Source organism: Theobroma cacao, chromosome 2 (assembly GCF_000208745.1).
Source record: "Theobroma cacao cultivar B97-61/B2 chromosome 2, Criollo_cocoa_genome_V2, whole genome shotgun sequence".
NCBI classification, from domain to species: Eukaryota; Viridiplantae; Streptophyta; class Magnoliopsida; order Malvales; family Malvaceae; genus Theobroma; species Theobroma cacao.
In genome coordinates this window covers 5,036,536-5,055,765 of record NC_030851.1, presented here as the reverse complement: position 1 = coordinate 5,055,765, position 19,230 = coordinate 5,036,536, and the positions used below count along the sequence as shown (strand labels likewise).

Here is a 19,230-nt window from a genome sequence, read left to right as displayed (position 1 = left end):
TCTTCACCATATGCAGTAGATGTTATCAATGCCTATGACTTTCTTCAATAACAAGAAACTAAAAATATTGGAGAGAATCTTCCCAACTGTTAACAACCTGAGTCGCAAGTCAACTCCCCAGCTCATTTTCGTAACTCAATTTTTTTCCCCAGTCAGCGGGTCACTAATCGTTGATGTTCATCCAGGCCTGAGTAATTTCTAGGAGTCACTCTTTCATTTTACGACTCGAAAAAGCTGGGGTACGTCAATGTAATGCTGTGTAGCTTTAGTGTCAATATTACAAATCAAACACTAGCGAAGCCGAATTACAGCAATCCACTATATCCACAAAAATTGTTGTCCCTATCAACTTCAGGCTACATAAGTTCTTTTCACTCTATATAAACCCCGAACCACCTCACCCTTCTCCCCAACTGATATCATCTTCACAAACAAAAGCAGTCGTTCAGCATATCCACTGATCATACTTTGGCAGTCACACATCGCTAGCGCTGCAACACCAAAATCTCATTGGGGAGAAAGAGAGAGAGAGGGGGGGGAATTTAAAGAGATAGGAGAAAGAGAGGGAGAGAAACATATACATTTCTCAATGGAGACTGTTTCTATTTTACTATACGTAATTCTGTTTCTCTCCACTCTTCTTTCGTATCCTTTCCTAAGGAAGCAAAAGAGAGGACTTATTCCTATGAACAGATTTAAGCTTCCACCAGGCTCAATGGGTTGGCCATATGTTGGAGAAACTCTCCAACTCTACTCTCAAGACCCAAATATCTTCTTTTTAACAAAACAAAAAAGGTTCTTACCTTATTAATTACTCTATAGGATATGTATTTTTTTTCTTGTTCATTTCCCTTCTCTTTATTAGCTCTCTGCTTTTGCATGTGGTACTGAACTTGGCTGGTGGGTGCCATTGCTTTTCATGTTCAGATATGGAGAAATTTTCAAAACCCACATACTTGGTTGCCCTTGTGTCATGCTGGCTAGCCCCGAAGCTGCAAGGTTTGTGCTAGTGACTCATGCTCGCTTGTTCAAGCCAACGTACCCCAAAAGCAAAGAGAAGATGATCGGCCCTTCCGCGCTGTTCTTTCACCAGGGTGAATACCACACTCGACTACGGAAGTTGGTTCAAAGCTCGCTAGCCCCTGATACCATCAGGAAGCTAATACCCGGTATCGAAGACATAGCTGTTTCTGCCCTGGAGTCGTGGGCTGGCTCGGGACAAGTTATAAACACCTTTTATGAGATGAAGAAGGTTTGTTTAACTAGAAAAGAAAGATAGTATTACAAAATTGGATTAGACCATATTTCTAATGTGAACCTCATGGTGCTTAAAACATTTTTTAAAGGGTTTTTTGGCTCATCTATATCGTTTAATCAAGTGAAGAGTTTTTGATTCTCTTGTCCTATTCCTCACTTTTTTTACATGGGTTTCTTTTAGAATTTTGTTTTTATTGATGCTGGCTCTGAACCTGGGACCTCCACTTTGTTTGGATCATGATTTTCTAACATGTGGGTTGCCTTAACTCTGCACAGTTCTCTTTCAACGTCGGCATTCTTTCCATTTTTGGTCACTTAGATAGAGGCTACAGAGAGAAGTTGAAGGAGAACTACCGGATAGTAGATAAAGGTTACAACTCTTTTCCTACAAACATTCCTGGAACTGCATATCACAAAGCACTCCTGGTAAGATAAAGCATTTCCTCTGTCGCTATCAGAGAAACACATCTGATCACTTGGAGGCAATTCTGATGTAAACTTTTTTGGTGTTCAAAAGGCTAGAAAAAGATTAAATCAGATTCTGGGTGAAATAATTTGCGAGAGGAAGGAGAAAGGGCTGGTGGAGAAAGATCTGTTGGGCCATTTGTTGAACTTCAAGGATGAAAAGGGGCAAACTTTGACTGAGGATAAAATAGCCGATAATATCATTGGAGTACTTTTTGCTGCCCAGGACACCACAGCCAGTGTTATAACATGGATTCTCAAATTCCTCCGTGATGACCCTAGACTTCTAGAAGCTGTTAAGGTAATCATAGAATTCCAGTTCAGAAACCTTCCCGCAAGTTCAGAATTTTGTCATCAGATAAATCGAATTGTCTCAATTCATGATTCCCACAATCATTACAGGCAGAGCAAAAGGCGATATACGACTCGAACGATGGAGGAAAGAGGCCACTAACATGGGCACAGACAAGGAGCATGCCTCTTACATATAGGGTATGTACTGTCTAAAGTTCGTGTAGCTTTGTTTTAAGAAAAGCCTACTTCAAGAAACTTCTGAGAGTTTTTTTGGCTGATTTTCAGGTTGTACTAGAGAGCTTGAGGATGGCAAGCATCATATCTTTCACATTCAGGGAAGCAGTAGTTGATGTGGAATACAAGGGTAATTAAAGGCTTACAACTGGAATATTCTTTTCCTTGATTGTATTTGAGGGGCTTCCCAATAATTAGTATCATCACTGTTCTTTCAATTTTAAATGTTACAGGGTACCTGATACCGAAGGGTTGGAAAGTGATGCCATTGTTCAGGAACATTCATCACAATCCAGAATTCTTTTCTGACCCGCATGATTTTGATCCATCTAGATTTGAGGTACCTAATCTTGTACATATCGTTTAAAGCATAATTTCATCTAGTAAAACACACTAGTTTACATTAATTTATTTCCTTGGCTATGGCTTCAAGCAGGTAGCTCCAAAACCCAATACCTTCATGCCATTTGGCAACGGTGTTCACGCTTGCCCGGGCAACGAGCTTGCCAAGCTGGAGGCGCTCATTTTGATCCACCATCTAGTAACAAAATTCAGGTACTTTTTACTCGCAGTTTAGTATTACAAAAGATAGGTCATAATCTTAAGTGGCATAAGATTTTGTTAAAAAAAAAAAAAGAGAAAATTCTTGTGCTAAATAATTTTGACAAGTCTCTTTCTGTTTGGATGAAATGATGGTTTATTTGCAGGTGGGAGGTGGTGGGTTCTCAAAGTGGGATTCAATATGGCCCATTCCCAGTCCCTCAACAAGGGCTCCCTACCAGATTTTGGAAAGATTCCAGCAGAGATGTATGCCCTTTAGTTACAGATTTGGGAAAGAATTCATCCAGCATTGCAGCAACAAAACTTTTCTGTTCCTGACCAAACCCTACTATTTTTCACCATGGGGTTTATGGGTCCGTATCGGCTTTATCCTTCATGTTATTCTTGCAGCTAGTAATTGTAACTTTTATTATGTATACTAATCATTATGTAGTAATAAGGAGAAACAAGAGTATTAATGGGAAAAAGAAATCATATTCCCAACTTTCTGATCTCTATATCTGTAGCCATGCGTGATTGTTATGTAACTTTCATTTCAACTAGACAATAAATATGAGAATTACTAGGAAAATATTGCAAGCTTGCAACCCGCCATGACCCACTGGATAAAAAACACGTGCCAACATGTGCATCTTGATTCACGTGGCAGTCGGCAGAAGTGCCCGTAAATAGGAGACGTGTCTGTCGTTTCGATTGGCCCGTGTGAAAAAAAGACAGGTGCCCTTGGCTGGAGGGCACATTCTCTGTTAAGGGCACAAACATTGGTGACGACTGAGGAGGGGTGGGGGGGGCCTCATGGAACAAAGCGCGTCACAACGAGCCTACCTCTATTTTTGAGGTACAAATTCAATGGGCCTACCTATGTATCTTTCAACTTCGAAGGCCATGGTGCCTTTGCTGGTGGCCCCAATGCATGATCTTTCCTAAGGCCCGAATCTGCTTGCGAATGAAGGCACTCTTGTTGGAATGACCTAAGAAACAAGGGCAGTGCACTAACAGGTGGCCCAAAGTACTTGTCCCCCACACTTCATCTGGAATTTTCCAACCAGTTATCCCTTCAAGCAAAGGTAATTGCTTAAGCTAAGTAGACACGATTCAAAATCAGATCAGTCAAATGATACTGCATAGGAACGTGAATGTGATGGAGAAGACAATTTGAAAACGACTAAGAAAACTGAGAAAGAGAGGTTTAACAAGAGAAGATAAGTTCACAAAGTTTAAAAGTAGCTTTGAAGAAACAATATAAAAATTGTAGAGATTACGATCATAGAAAGAAAAAAAGAGAAGCAAACTACAGTACTCGAAAACAAAGTATAAACCTCTAAATTCGAGGGTAAATCAATCTGAAACAACATTGAACCATTCTGGAGGATGAAGCAGCAGAGTGAAAGGCAAAACAACAGTATAAAAAACAAACTCAAGCTTTACTTGGTGGTCATTAACTAGAGATCAATACAGCCGTCCCGGTTTGTTTCAATCAATTCTCTAGGAAGGACAAAGAACAGTGCATAACAGTGCAAGTTCATAAGCATACTGTTAATGGCCCACATGAGAACAGAAGACTGAATGGCACTTGTTGTCCTGTTGCGCCTCGGGGATAATTTTAACCAACAACTTAGGTATTTTACAAACTCTTTCCTCCAAAGAACAGATTATTTACTCTTGTTGGGATAAAACCAAAAGCAATACTAGCACTGCCACCTTCATGCCTTAAAACAGTGCCATCCTTATTAAAACATGAGATGTATCACAACCATCAGCAGCTGGTTCACTACCATCATAGCAACACCAAACTACGATCTTTTACACTGGATCCTATTACTGAATCACAGTGCCACAGCTGTACCTACATTCACATGGACCCATCAACATCAAGACTATAAGTTCGGAATACTATTAAAACATTTCCATCCTCACACAGGTGCCAACTGCTGCTTGCTGCATGTTATCAGATGCCGACAGTACGTCTAGCATAGTTATCTATAATGGCTAGAAATACTCAATATAGATAAAATTTCTTAAGACTACTTCAGAATGACAAACATCATAACAAGACTTGAGGGGAAAACTTAAGATGCTGATTAACTTTTGTTTATCACCACAGCCATGAGCATTGTACCACACCTCAAGTCCTAGAAAATATCTCCATATTTCAGAAATTCTAGTAATGTGTATGAAATCCACTGAAATGTTGCATTGATTGGTCATAACACGACATGTAAGTGCCCAACTCCCATGTAGAGTAATCGTAGAAATAAATTGTAGGGAAGATCATTGTAAGAACGGTATTGACAGTTCGGCGGCAATTCTCCATCAATCATATTCCTACAGCCAGTATAGCCACATCTTTCAACTGACCTCATCCCCTTTTTAAGAAGAAATCACATAGTTATGTTTTTAGAATTTAAATATCGCACTTTTTATCATACTCTACAGCAATTATAGCTACATCTCTCAACCAACACCATCCCATTGTTAAGGGATAATACCATGATTAAGGTTTCACAATTTAAGTATATCATGTCATTGTTGAGCAATTAGAATAAACAAAGATCTTGCTCAAAACATAAAAAGACCTTTCAAACTATCTCAAAAAATTTCTAATCTCTATTAGTATGAAGGATCATAACCTTTGAGCACCAACAAAACTAATTGGGAAATATATCTGAGAAACGAAATTGTCTATTAACAGAATCAGGCTTGTCCTTAACTCTACTTGCAATGCTGTACCAATCTAATGTCGGCTTATCAGTCTAGATATTACATTTATACAGCAAAAGTATAAGTCCTTGTATCCAAGCAAAGGGAAAATCAGGATCCTGATTATCTAAAAAATGTTAAAAAAAAAAGAATAAACAATCTTGTGTGATGAGATTTTGATTTACAGAACAATCACCAAACTCAAGATAAATCACCATAATTTATGATTTTTCGACTGTTGAATTCTTTTTGTAGTAATTTTCCCCCACTCACTACTGCTGATGATACACCTAGTTATACCAGGATACCAGTTGTCCAACTCTTGGTTTCAATTTTTGAAACTATCAAAGCTTTTGGCTGAATGAGAATGGTGAACCAAAATTTCTAGATCACACTAAAGCTACTTACAGAATCAATATGCTCTAAAAAATTACTACACTTAATGACCTACTTCTAGAAGCTATTTGCCAAGTATTCGAATAACAGTCCATATTCACATGTTATAAAAGATAAGGATAAAAAACACTTGTATCCAAAATGGACTCTTTTAACAGATGGAGACACAGGTAAGTAACTAGACAACTTCCTTCATAACAGAACCATCAAAGAAGTCATCAATAAAAATGCTGTGTAAGTAATCCAGTGTGTTGTGGGTCATTACAAATTAAAATTTTATACGTAAATTAAAAGAATTAAAAGATATTGGCAATGAAATGCAAGAAGGACTGATGAAGCATGTAAAGTTAGGAGCACGAACAGTTACAGAAACAGATGAACATGCAAGTGATTGCCCTCCTTGATTCCACTTTCAAAAAGCAAAGAACGAAGCTGCCTGCACCAGTTGGGATCCATTGAACATAAGATAAACTCAAAGAACAAATCAGAACAAATCAACTTTCTCCAATTAACTAATCAGAACAAATCACAGTAAAACGACACATGCAGTTAAAGAATAACACACATAAAAAAATTCAACCTTTGTATCCAATGATTCTCCTGCATTGATTCGCGTCCGCGTAGATCTATTATCTACTTAATAAATAAATGCTTCGTTACAAAAAATCACGGGGAAGCGTTTATTATATAACGAAAGCGATCAGAAAGTACCACACTTACAGCATTGAAACTCGTTGGAAGATGCAAATCCATGAAAGCCTAATCGACGAGAAGTACACTGGAATCTGTTGACGTTAATATTGATCTAGTTACTGTAGCTGTAGGCCGTTCACAACTCGTTAATCAAACGCCAAGTCGCCCATTCTTTTTTCCTTTTTTGGACTTGGAGGGCTATTGGGCTGTTAGGCCCCGAATATAACCATCCTGCTTTTCGATTTTTCCTTTGCTTTCTCAGCAGGTGCATATTTTGAGTGGAAATATTTCTTTCTGGTGGTATAAAGTTTTCTTTTTGAAATTCCAGGACTCCCTTTTGGACAACCGTGATCGGATCGCATCTTTTCATAAGGATTCGTTCCACTAATTTAATTCAAGCCTCACCATCTAAATGTATATAAGTATACGTATCGAATAGATAGTATATAAACAAGTAGAATATCGATTTCACAAAAAATTAATTTAAAATTTTACTAAATACTAAAATTATAATAATTTAATCTTATCCAAACAATCAAATTCTAATAACTAAACTAATTAATTAATACTAATTAATCAAAATTTAAACTAAAAAAAATCATAGTAATAATAACTTTGATAATATCAAATCAAATAAGCTTAGGATCATAATATCCCTCATACTTCATCCAAATCTTACCTCTCTTTCTTAAATAAATTCAATGGGTTTAATTGTTAAACTAGAGTTTTAAATTATTTATAAAAGTTTCCTGACTTATCTTATAAAAATATATATCTTAACCAAAACACTATATCTCTATATGAATTGAAATTAAAACAGATTCATTAAGTTCATACTCTAATCTGGCTGCATATGGCCTATAGGTATATCCCTATCCTATATACAAATCAATTAAAATGATCATATGCTATCCCAATTTTAGTCTACACTAAACTTCCTTTCCCAAGTTTGTTTAGGTTCTTAAATCAATTTAATTGGTGGCCAAGTAATTAAAAATATTAAAAATAAGGATGTCAACGGGTAAGGTATCCATTAATTTCGAAGTACTCGAATCCTAACCCTATTAAAAATCAAATACATTAACTTTATTAACTACTCAAATAATTTAAAAATTACTATCCTAACCCTAACTCTAATACATTGCCACTACCCTATAATTACCCTAACATGTTTAAATACCTGATTAAATAAAAAAAATTATTAAAATCTTCTTCATGGGTATATAAACAAAGTTATATATATATATATATAAAAAAAATATTTATATATTGCACCCGAGCATTTTGCTCATTGGTTGGTGCAAGATCCCTTACTTAAAGAGCAGGATTCGAATCTCCCTCCTCCAATTATATAAAAAAAACCAATGATATATATACTATAATTAATAATTTTATGAGTTATAATTTTTACAATGTTAATACAAAATAAAAAGTAAATATATTTATATTTAAAGTACATATATATATATATACATGTATACATAAAAATATTTTAATATATAAAATAGTAATTATATTCCTTATAAATTAACATAATATATAAATTATATATATTAAAAGACATTACAAGTTAATTAATAATAATAGTTTCATGAATTAATTTAATTAATTATAAGGATTTGTTCTTAATTTCATGAAATTAAAAAAAAACATTTAGGTTTCAAAAGTATTCTAATCTCAAAAGCTTTATTTAAGTATACATATTATAAGATTATATAAATAATGGTATATTTATTATAATTAATAATTTTATAAGTTATAATTTTTGTAATGTTAACACAAAATAGAAAGTAAATATATTTATATTAAAAGTATATATATATAATAGTAATTATATTCTTTTNCAAATTATTTAAACATAATTAACAATCTAATAATTTTTTAATTTAAATATATTAATGTCATCATATTAATAATTAGAGTAACCATACTTTTCATATATTTGTTAGTTTTTAACAAAAAAAATTGCTTGTAAAGTTGGTAAAAATTATAATATTTTAATTTAACTATTAAAGTAATAATAAAATATTTATAAATAGTAATCGAGTTCGGGTAACGGGTACCCAAGGAGTAATATCCGAACCTGATTTGGGTAGTGAAATTTCACTACCCGAACCCGATTTATGGAGTACCCTAACCTAGTGTAATCGAGTAAGATACCCGCAAGGTACCCGTTGACATCCTAATTAAGAATAAATTGAAATAAATAATTCAAATTTCATTGAAAATAAGTAAGAAAGAGATTAAAAATTTAAATTACATGTGAGTTCAATTACAATCCTAGAAAAAAAAATTAACTACTAATGATTGCAAAAACAAATAACATTATAATCATTTCAACCATTGAGAGTAACAAGAAAAATAAAAGTTAAGAAATAAAACAAAACAAATATTTACAGCTTTGCTCTTTAAGTTTTAACCTTAACTTCTAGTTTATTGAATCTCAAAAGTTATCTCACCTAATGTTCTTAAAAATACCCTATTTATACTAATAAACTTAACATCCTATTTATACTAATAAACATGACCTATAGTTCCCTAAGTTGATTTATGATTTAATTGGGCTTAAAAGTGTAATGAGAGGTCCAAAAAATCAATTGTCAGCCTTTAAAAATTTTCATTCCTGCCACAGTACGTCCAACTATTTTTCGACACGATTTTCTTTATCTTCGAGTCAGAACTAGATAAAGTGATTTTCATGAAAGTTGTAGCTCTATCTCTTAGCTTTCCAATGGCCCAATAATCGCATATTTAGAATTCTGTAGCGTAAGTTATGGCTAAAACACTGAAGTATATGCAAGCAAACTTCCGGGTCTTTCAACACCTTACTTTTCAAAATTAAGTCAATTCATTTAGTTTCTACGAAAAATATAAAAATTAATAAATAATAATCAAATTAAAATAAATAACATAAAATTAAAATAATTAACTTAAAAATCAATTAATTATAAAATAACTAAAAATAAGTAAATTATAATTAAATTTAAGAACTTAGCTTATATTTTATAATAAAATTAGACTAAAATAATTCTATAAAATAAAATTATCACTAAATCGAACAGCCTTTTTTTTTATTATTTTTTTGGTTATGAATCAACCATGGTTAGGGCTTCAAATTGGATTTCCAAGATTGAATGGACCATAAATCCAATCGGCGGTGGACCCAAAACCAGCGATGTGTTGAAGACATGGCTTAAGGTTTTGAGGTTGCTATAATAAATGTGAATATTATATCATTTGCATCGTAATTGTACTAGGTAGTCGTTGAAATTATTGAGATACATGACTCTCACGAGTCACGTTTTGTCTTACCTCGGAGGGTACTCTTACCTTACCCCGGAGTAAGTAATTTGACATCTGTGCATATGTTCACCAAGGTAACCAAATGTAGGCTATGATCACTACTAGACTTGCACATTACAGCAAGAGTGCAACACTCTACATAATGTATTAATGAAATTCTTAACAACAATGCAACATTGTAATTTATATTTAAAAATTATATAATAATTTATTTATTTTTAAAGATTAAAATTATAAAAAATAAAATTTACATAACATAAAAAACAAAAACATGACAAGTAAAAGATAAAATTCATATGTAACATCATAAAAAAAAGAAAAAAATATGATTGATGGTTCGTAAAAATTTGTGAAAGAAAATTTATAGAGATTTAGAATATATGAGTAAATAGAATAAAAATAAAAATAAATATTATTGATATAAATTAAAAAAACTTTAAAATTGAGTCAAACATATGAAATTATTTTTTTATTATTTATTTATATTAATTATTAAATTAAAAATTATTTTAAGGAAATTATTAAAATTTATAAATAATTTTAAAAATTTTATATAGTATATAAAAATTTTTAAAATTCCTATAAGGAGGCTCTGTGTCACGGGCTTGGAATTTTAGTCAAGTTTTGTGTGATGCTGTAGTCTCGTGTTCATAAGACGAAGCAAGCCTAAACGAAGTTTATTGACAATCGACACAAAAAGAGATTGGAGAGAATAAATAAGTATTATTCTTCAATGAGAAAAAAACAAAATACCTAAGATCTATGCACAAAGTAAATTGTTTGATTTGATAAACTAAGTAAATTACCTAATTCGGCAAACTTAATTTGATTATCTTACAATGACTCCGAAATGTGCTACTTATAATAGCTCATTTAACCTAAACTTGGTGTTCAAGTAAAAATAAATACGAAAGTATTTAACCTAAATTTTCTTATAGTACAAAAAAAGTAAAATCTTAAAACTATATCTCATTGACGAATAAATTATCAATAAGGAAGATTTTACTTTTGAAAAGTATTTTAGTTGTCTTGGAATACTTTTCTTGGTTACTAAGGTAAATGTACCCTTACATGTGAATTGACTTGACAATTTATACAGATTAGACTAATCACGGATGTGCAAATCGTGACACTCCATTCCTTGGTGTAGCATGTAGAATACTATTCAGCAGTCAAATGTACTAAATAATGTGCTCAAATTTGACTAAATATTGGAATATCGTTAGCCAAAGCCAACCAATCAAATCTAAGGAATGAGCTTTTTTCCATTAAAAAGAAAATCCCAATTACACAAAATTTTTGGTGCCACATGTCACGCCGTGGAAAAGGAAGGACCCACATTGAGAGAAAACTGGCTGAACCCTCGAAGGCACAAGAAATGAAAAAAAGAAATAAAAAAATTAAAAAAGAATAAAATCCAGCAAAGCTAAGTAGCGCCTCACAAAAACATTCCGTTGTTGTGTTTGTTAAATAAAGCACGCGAGATCTTAACCTCAAAGTCTCTCTTTTTATTTTCCTCATTTTATTTTTTATCATTTCCCGTTCCCTCTCTCTCTTGAAAACCAGCTCAAATCTTCTCTTTCTCTCTCTTACTTACTTTTTTTTTGCTTTCTTCATCCTATTTCTTTTAGCTGCAAAAAATTAGGGCTAGAAAACCAGATCTCTCTTCATCTTCTCCAATGGAAGCGCAGTGCATGGGATTCTTGCATTAAGAATCTGGTTCTTTTACGAAATTTTGGAGTCATTTTGATTGGTGCTTTCTCTTTGAAACTGGTGTCTGATGGAGTCATTTATTTGGAGCCGCAACGCCAAGCCAGACGCGTTGCATTTCCTCTTGGCGGTTTACTTCGCGTTCGGTTTCGTTGCCGCCAGGTTCTTCCTTGACAAATTCATTTTTCGCGTAAGATTCTTTTATCTCTTTCTTTGTGTTCTTTGATTCCTAAATTACTTATTGCTTTTTTAGTTTTTATAATATTTCGTTCTGTATGGATAAGCTAAATAAAGGATAGAATTTTTTTTTAATTCGAATGGACATTCCTCGTATCCAAAAGGCCGTTTTCAACTTTGGTTGATTATACAGAGGTCCATTCTTTAAATCTTGGTTCTCTTTTTTTTTTTATGTTTATATTTGGAAGGAAAGTTATCTTTAGTGGTTGAGCTTAATTAATAGTGCGTTGACTTGAGTCTTGGTCTGGATATGTTAATAAAGTATGTCGCTACTGACAGAACAATAATAAAAAAGAATGAAAGAACGAAAGCATTGTATGAATAAAGAAGATAAGAGAGGACGAGAGACGGGGTCTAATGGTAGTTGGGTGGCACCAGGCAATTCAGTCGTTTTCAGGTTAAGATGGTCATATCCAAGGTTAATTTCTTGGAGCTTTACATATGTAAGGATGATCTTTTGATGAAATGGTTAGATTTAGAGAAAAATGTGCTTAAGCCTTGAAAAGTTTATAGAAGATGGGGGGAAGAAGCATATGCTATGTTAATTGAAGTGTGTTAAGGTCGTGTTTGATGCATTAGATTATATAGGATATGAGTAACTGTCCTTTTATTTATTACATTTCTTTTTTATATGCACGACTGAAATGTTTAGAACCTCTTTTGCATCATGGTATTTATGTTGAATTACACAATCCTATGGAAGGAAAGGTAGAATTCCATAATTCCACATGGACAGGATTATGTCGGATGAGATGAGAACGTTTTAGTCATAAATAAAAAGACAAAATGAAATTAATTTACTCATCCATATTGTCTTATCCTACCATAACCATAACCTGTTACACCCGATCCAACCTAAAATTTTGAGGATGAGATTTCGACTAGAAACCAAAGTGCAGGGAAGACATTCCTTGTCTTCTGGAAGTCATTGTGCAATGTAAGTACTACTAACAGATTAGTGTCTTTTGCAATAATTAGATTTTTCAAGTTGTTTCTACCTGCTTTTCAATCGAAGTTTCAGCCTCTGTTTATAAACCTTGAAAAATAATTGGCTATTTCAGCAAAACTGAAATTTAAGAAAATCTTTTGCCATATTTGTGGGCTGCTTTGGATTGATTTATCAAAGTTTTCAGAGCAGAGGATTTTCTTGCAGTGTATTAAGTAACAATGTCTCAAAATCCTAAATGAAGTTGTTACTCTAAGTGTCCTTGTGTCTCAGGGCTTAGGCATGGGTGATTTCAACTATACTTGTTACACTGATAGATAATTATCCTTTTGCATAAAAGCTCATGCTAAATGAAGTGTATGTTTCACCAAGAAGGTGTATCCTCATCATATATTTCAAGAAATATCATGGGAATGAATGTTTGATTCAATTGGGAATTGAAGAAACATTTCTGTTCCTAAATCTTGCATTGACGACTTGGGTACCATATGGTCATTATTCATGCTAATAGTCGGGTGGGGAGATATCAGTGCAATACAATGTAGAATCACAGAATTTTCTTTGTTGCGTTTTCCAGTTGGATGCCTTAGGATATATAGATCTCCCATGATATTTCACAGTTGTAAAATTATTATCAAGCCTCATCAAAACAAAATACAAGGATATCGTGGAATTTGGATTAGAGAGACTAAAAGAAGTGTGTCAGGCCACCACAATATTTGCTATTCAAGGATTTGGTAACTGTTCAGAAAGTTCTCTCTTGTGCAGCAACACTTTGTGAGGTGGAAGTTGAATCAAATGCATTTGTACCGTATTGATTCAGTTGTACCCAAACAAGGTGTAGCTGTAGAAACCTTTATGATGTACATCAGGATTGTGTTAAATAAACTTTTGGAGGCTTTGGCGAAAAATACAAATGAACTTTTAGTGGCAGTTTCTTAATGCAGAGAATGCTCCTCCCTGACATTTCTCCATCTTGTCATCGACTACATCTCTCATTATCTAGCCTATGCATTCATGTTATACTTTTCTTCCTCTGCTCTTGAAAGCAAACATGCTAGTAATGCAACGGCTAGCTTTTGCTTTCAATATCTTGTAAAAATTGAATTTTAAGTTATGGATGAGCATTAAGTTGCTCCAAGTATTTTCCTAGTACAATTTCTTGGAGGCTATTCTGCTTTCCAAGTGAAGAAGCAAATATATTGCAGTTTAAAGTGGTGTAGGGAATGGATAAATGAGCTTTATTGGCTAAGTAGCCAGCAATCTATGCTTCAGTTCCATAAGTTGATTGTCCCTCAATCTTGATATTTGAAATTTCTACTTTCATTAGAAATGATGTGCGTCTATTTGAAAGTTCTGTTTAAAATGTAATGCCTTGCTTATAATAGTAAAGAAAGCAATAACTATGTTTAGTATATTGGTCATAATACACAGTAGATCAGATTTGTTCTTTTAATAGTTTCATTTCATTTTTATATTACATGCAAGTGCATCTGCATAAAAACTGGGTATATAAAACACTTGATCTTTTGTTAATACAATTTGATTTTTCCTTATGTTCTTTAAGAGGTTGGCCATCTGGTTGTTGAGTAAGGGATCTGGTCCTTTGAAGATGAATGAGGCTACACAGGCAAAAATTGTGAAATGCTCGGAGTCTATGTGGAAGCTAGCCTACTATGCTACTGTTGAAACATGTGTTCTCAGAATCACCTACTATGAGCCATGGTTCAGAGATACAAAAGAGTACTTCAGGGGCTGGCCAGATCAAGAGTTGAAGTGAGTTACCTATATTCCTGGACTTATATTCAGCTGTTGTATTTATCAATCTCATATTTTGTGCCTGTATGCAGTCGTGTGACTTTTTAACTAAGATATATTGTCTTTGTCATTAATTGACAGAAAGTTTCTGTTTGTCTTAGATGTCGAGGCTCTACTTTTCTGATCTCTACATTGATATTGCATGAAAGGCTCTTCTCTTGTTTGTAATTATTCTTGTAAGAGAGGATGGCCAAAACTATTATTGCTCTTGTATTTAGGGATTAAAATGCTTTGATAACCACTCTTCTATTTATGGATGGAAAGGATGTATCTGTACTCGAAAGGAAAAAAAGATTCCCTATCTTATTTTCTAATTAGACGAATGGTTTATTTTTGTATGTGAAATCTGTGCATTTCATGTGGTCAAAATGTTTCCCCTTTTTTTTATTTTAAAAAAAAAACTCTGTTTGAAATTAGTTGTAGACAATTTTGTAGAAAAGATGGTATTCACTTACGTGCACCTCTATGTAAAGCTTTTGTGAATGTGTAATCTTTCTTGTATTATTGTATTTGAAAGCGAATTTGCATACAACATCTGATTTTTGTTGTTGTCATTCTTGTTTTGTTTTTAGCACCGTTTGTCCTCCTATATGATACAAATCTTAACGTTTTACCTTTCACTATTAGCAGATAAGCCTAAGTTAAACTCATTGAGGTACATATTGTTATCTTCAAATGAGCTTGTCAGCTTGTTTTACTTGTGATTTGATTTAGTCTTTAGTTTTCATTAGTGTTGGTTTAAATGTTCTCTTACCCTCCTTTGAGTGAATGTATCAGTTTTGACTCTGGAGTATCTTGCTTGTCAGCATCTCAAGGCAAAACATTTTCTCATGGGATATTATTCTCTTTCAAGGAATAAATCTGCTTTATCAGTATTTTATTGAAAATTATCTGCCTTTCCCTTGATGCATGACCCAACTCATTTTGTTCTGTTCTCTTTAAATTTCCTTTTTCTTTGATTGCTCAGTTCTGCATGGTGTGGAGGACTAGGGCTTCTTACACCTGTATTTGAATGTTAGATAGCTTTTGGTATGAGGGAAGTGGGAGCACATTCCTTGCAATGTGCCCAATTAAATTACATTGCAATGTTTGTTTTGCAACAGACCACTGCAATGTAAGATTGCAATGCAATCACATTACAGTCAAGGGATGTAATGTGATTGCAGTCCAAAACTAATGTATTCACATTACATTGCACTCTGCAATGTTTTTAAAGACACTTTTACCCCTCAACTTTATTACCTTGTTAAAAACATTTTGTAGCATTATAATTAAAATAAAATATTTAATATAAAAATAAAAAATTACAATAAAATAAAATATAAGAAATTAAAATTTATATAATATAGGTAAAAGAAATTAAAATAAAATATACAATATAAAAAATTATATTAAAAAATAAAAATAAAATATATAAGATTATAATAAAACATAAAAATAAAATATGACATTAAAAACATATTTAAGANTTTTAAAAAATAAAAATAAAATATATAATATTATAATAAAAAATAAAAATATAACATATGACATTAAAAATATTTTTAAGAGATGATATTATATAAAAATTAACAATAAAAAATACAAGTATATTAAAATTATATTTTAATAAATAAGGGTAATTTTGAAAATTAACATTTTATTCCCAACAAAGTACTTGTAAACCAAACGCTGCAATGTTATCTTCCCTGCATTTTAATCATTATTTTGCTTGCATACCAAACACTGTAATGTTATTTTCCCTGCAATCACATTACCTGTAATCACATTGCATTGTAAAGTACCAAACGCCAGCTTAATGTCTTCCATTTTTTTTTGGTTCAGTCTTCCCTTAAGCCTTTACTACACGTGCCAATGTGGATTCTACATCTATAGCATTGCGGCACTCCTTACTTGGGAGACTCGAAGGAAGGATTTTGCTGTGATGATGTCTCATCATATAATTACTGTTATCCTGATTGGATACTCATACGTTACAAGGTAACTTACCAGTTTCTGCAGAAGTGCACCAAATTGCCAATCATTACCACATATCTGAAAAGCAAATATTTATTTGGTAGTCATTGTTGCTTACCTCTTGGCATCTTTTGAATCTCATCATTGGACCATTTTCTCCAGATCACATAATTTTGATCTGGATATCTAACCTTTGGTTGTAAAGAATTTTTAGTATTTCTTGTTGGTCGTTTTTATTGTCATTTTGAATGCTACATTTTGAAAATTTTAATATTTTCTATTAATCTATACAAATTTTCTAAAATTGTTTGCTATCTGTATCCATATATTGTGGGGTACAATAGCTGAAAAAGTGTATGGTATGGTCAAATTAGTGTGTCCCTGGTTCAATGTACTATAAATTTGTTGTTCTTTCAATTTACTTTCAGCAAGCCTCAATAAGCAGGCAGATTGTAGCATGCCACTGTGGTATATTGCCATTATTTGGATCATTAGTAGTTTTTGGCAAAAGGCAACATGGCAGCTTTGCTATTTCATACTCTTAAGAAGAAAGTATATGCCTTCTTTTAAAATCTTCTGTGATATGTTAACTTTTTTCATCAAATCATGGTGAAAATGCAGGCATTTTTCCACTTCTTCATTGCTATGATCACATTCATAACCTCAGCATCTTATTTTAATGTTGCAAGTGCTGGAGTCATTACCTAATCAATGAATAAGATCAATGAAAGCTATTACTTGCAAGTTTTTAGGAATAGATGCTTACATCAGAATTGAGGAGTATTTAATGGAATTCTTGTGAGGGAAGAACATAGGACTTGAGAGTTTTACACTTTTCTTCATAAGAGTTGGTTTAATAAATTAAATTAACTTGAAGAGATCCAAGTGGAAGAAGATTTGAATTTGCTTGTTTACAGGTTTTTCCGCATTGGTACAATTATCCTTGCCCTACATGATGCAAGTGATGTGTTTATGGAAGCAGCTAAAGTTTTCAAATATTCTGAAAGGGAGCTTGGAGCAAGTGTGTTCTTTGGATTGTTTGCCATCTCTTGGCTCTTGTTACGTCTAATATTCTTTCCATTTTGGGTGATCAGAACTTCAAGGTTTACCCTTATGGTTAATAATTCAGTTTCAGTACGATATCTGCATAGTGATTGATCACTTAACTACTCTTGTGGTTGGCCTCTGACAGCTATGATGTAAGGGAGTACTTGAATCTTTCAGAGTCATACCCCAGATTCCTGTACTATGTTTGCAATACTCTGTTGCTGATGTTACTTGTGTTCCATGTCTACTGGTGGGTTCTTATATGCTCAATGATCAGCAGACAATTGAACAATAGAGGAAAGGTTGGAGAAGATATTAGATCTGGTAAGCCTTTTTTTTTTTTCAAAATGAAAAAAGAAAAATCAATCTGTCTCTTGTTTTATGATATTAAGGAGATTGTCTGCAACTTTATATTTTTATTCCTTGGAAATTGTTAATGTTTCTGTTTGCTATTGTCATTTAATGTTGGAAGTTGTTAAAATTTCTCTCTCCCCCCAAACATGAGTCATAGAGAGCAGGAATGAGAGCAGGAGCAGGACCATGAAAGTGCTGGAATTTAAAAATTCTTGATAGGAAGACAATTTTAAAAGCACCTTAAAACAATTAAATATATGATGTAAAATAAATAACAACATTCAAAAATATACCTACCGAATGCATGGTAACATCATTTAAGTTTCAATGTAAAAGAAGGAAAACTTGATATTAGACTTGTAATTGATAAAACTACTAATTCTTATCTAACTCTGTGGTACTGGCTACATGTGGCTTCTTATCTCATAGTTGATATTAGACTTGTAAAACGAGGAAAACTTGTAATATTGGCCCAAAAATGTTTGAAAATAAAAATAAAAACTCTTTGATTTATAAAATTAGAATTCTCGAATTCAGTTTGTCTAATTTGCAAAAATCATTATACATATACTCCCAATGAGCAATTTCAGCTCTTGCCTCATCTTACTTGATAATTGTTATTTGTCTATGTTAAATGCAGATTCTGAGGATGATGATTAGACAGAAGATTTCATAAAATTTTTTTGTTCTTGCTGGCAATGTTAAAGCCCTGAGGAGATTACTTGTTGGAGGTTTTTCTCTGCACTCAATTGGTCATATTACTTTGGGTGAAAAATCCTCTATTTGTTTCAATTTTTGATTGATTCTTCTCGGGGTACAGATGTAGGAAGTAGGATGATCAAGCATGCCTTGATTTCTTTTTTGCTGTATAAATAATAGGCAATTACTGTATAATTGTTTTCTTTGGATAAACTCCTGTTTTGGGATTAGTCATCATAAGGAGAAATGAATGCAAGGGAAGGTTATCTTTGTTGAATGTGTCTCTTTCTCTTGTTTTTAGTAACAAATACCATGCATAGGTCGCTTTGGGTTGCGTGATATACCAAACTTACTATATATATATATATGTGAATAGAATCAAATCAAGGTATGAAAGCCCTTTGAAATTGGATAGGCTGCCCTTTTATCTCTTCTGATACTTCTAGGGGAGGATGCCTTTCTAGCAAATATGAACATATTAACTGTAAATACGAAGTAGAAGATAAGTTTTTATTGATGCGCTAGTAAATTATTATTATCCTTTTTAACTCGGAAATTAA

The 19,230-nt window shown here is 32.9% G+C and overlaps 2 protein-coding genes and 1 long non-coding RNA gene across 4 annotated transcripts; 2 read left to right on the top strand and 1 right to left on the bottom strand.

Annotated features, from left to right (window-relative positions):
* Positions 399-3,308, top strand: LOC18607939 (abscisic acid 8'-hydroxylase 4). Of its 2 annotated transcripts, none has more exons than XM_007042365.2 (9): positions 399-795; positions 928-1,252; positions 1,534-1,683; positions 1,775-2,023; positions 2,125-2,214; positions 2,302-2,380; positions 2,484-2,590; positions 2,687-2,805; positions 2,958-3,308. In XM_007042365.2, the coding sequence occupies exons 1-9, from the start codon at positions 590-592 to the stop codon at positions 3,127-3,129; spliced, it is 1,497 nt and encodes a 498-aa protein (XP_007042427.2). In that variant the 5' UTR covers positions 399-589; the 3' UTR covers positions 3,130-3,308. The 2 variants fall into 2 exon arrangements, with proteins under 2 accessions (XP_007042427.2, XP_017972083.1); XM_018116594.1 differs by having other exon boundaries at positions 2,684-2,805.
* Positions 3,478-6,810, bottom strand: LOC108661001. The gene is made up of 3 exons (XR_001926851.1): positions 6,628-6,810; positions 6,269-6,343; positions 3,478-3,866 (listed from the first exon to the last, which is right to left on the bottom strand). It is a non-coding gene; the product is annotated as an uncharacterized LOC108661001 (long non-coding RNA).
* On the top strand, positions 11,370-18,953 carry LOC18607938 (LAG1 longevity assurance homolog 2). The gene is made up of 6 exons (XM_007042364.2): positions 11,370-11,803; positions 14,364-14,572; positions 16,439-16,594; positions 17,488-17,673; positions 17,763-17,941; positions 18,612-18,953. Exons 1-6 carry the CDS (start codon positions 11,684-11,686, stop codon positions 18,629-18,631), a joined length of 870 nt encoding a protein of 289 aa, XP_007042426.2. The 5' UTR covers positions 11,370-11,683; the 3' UTR covers positions 18,632-18,953.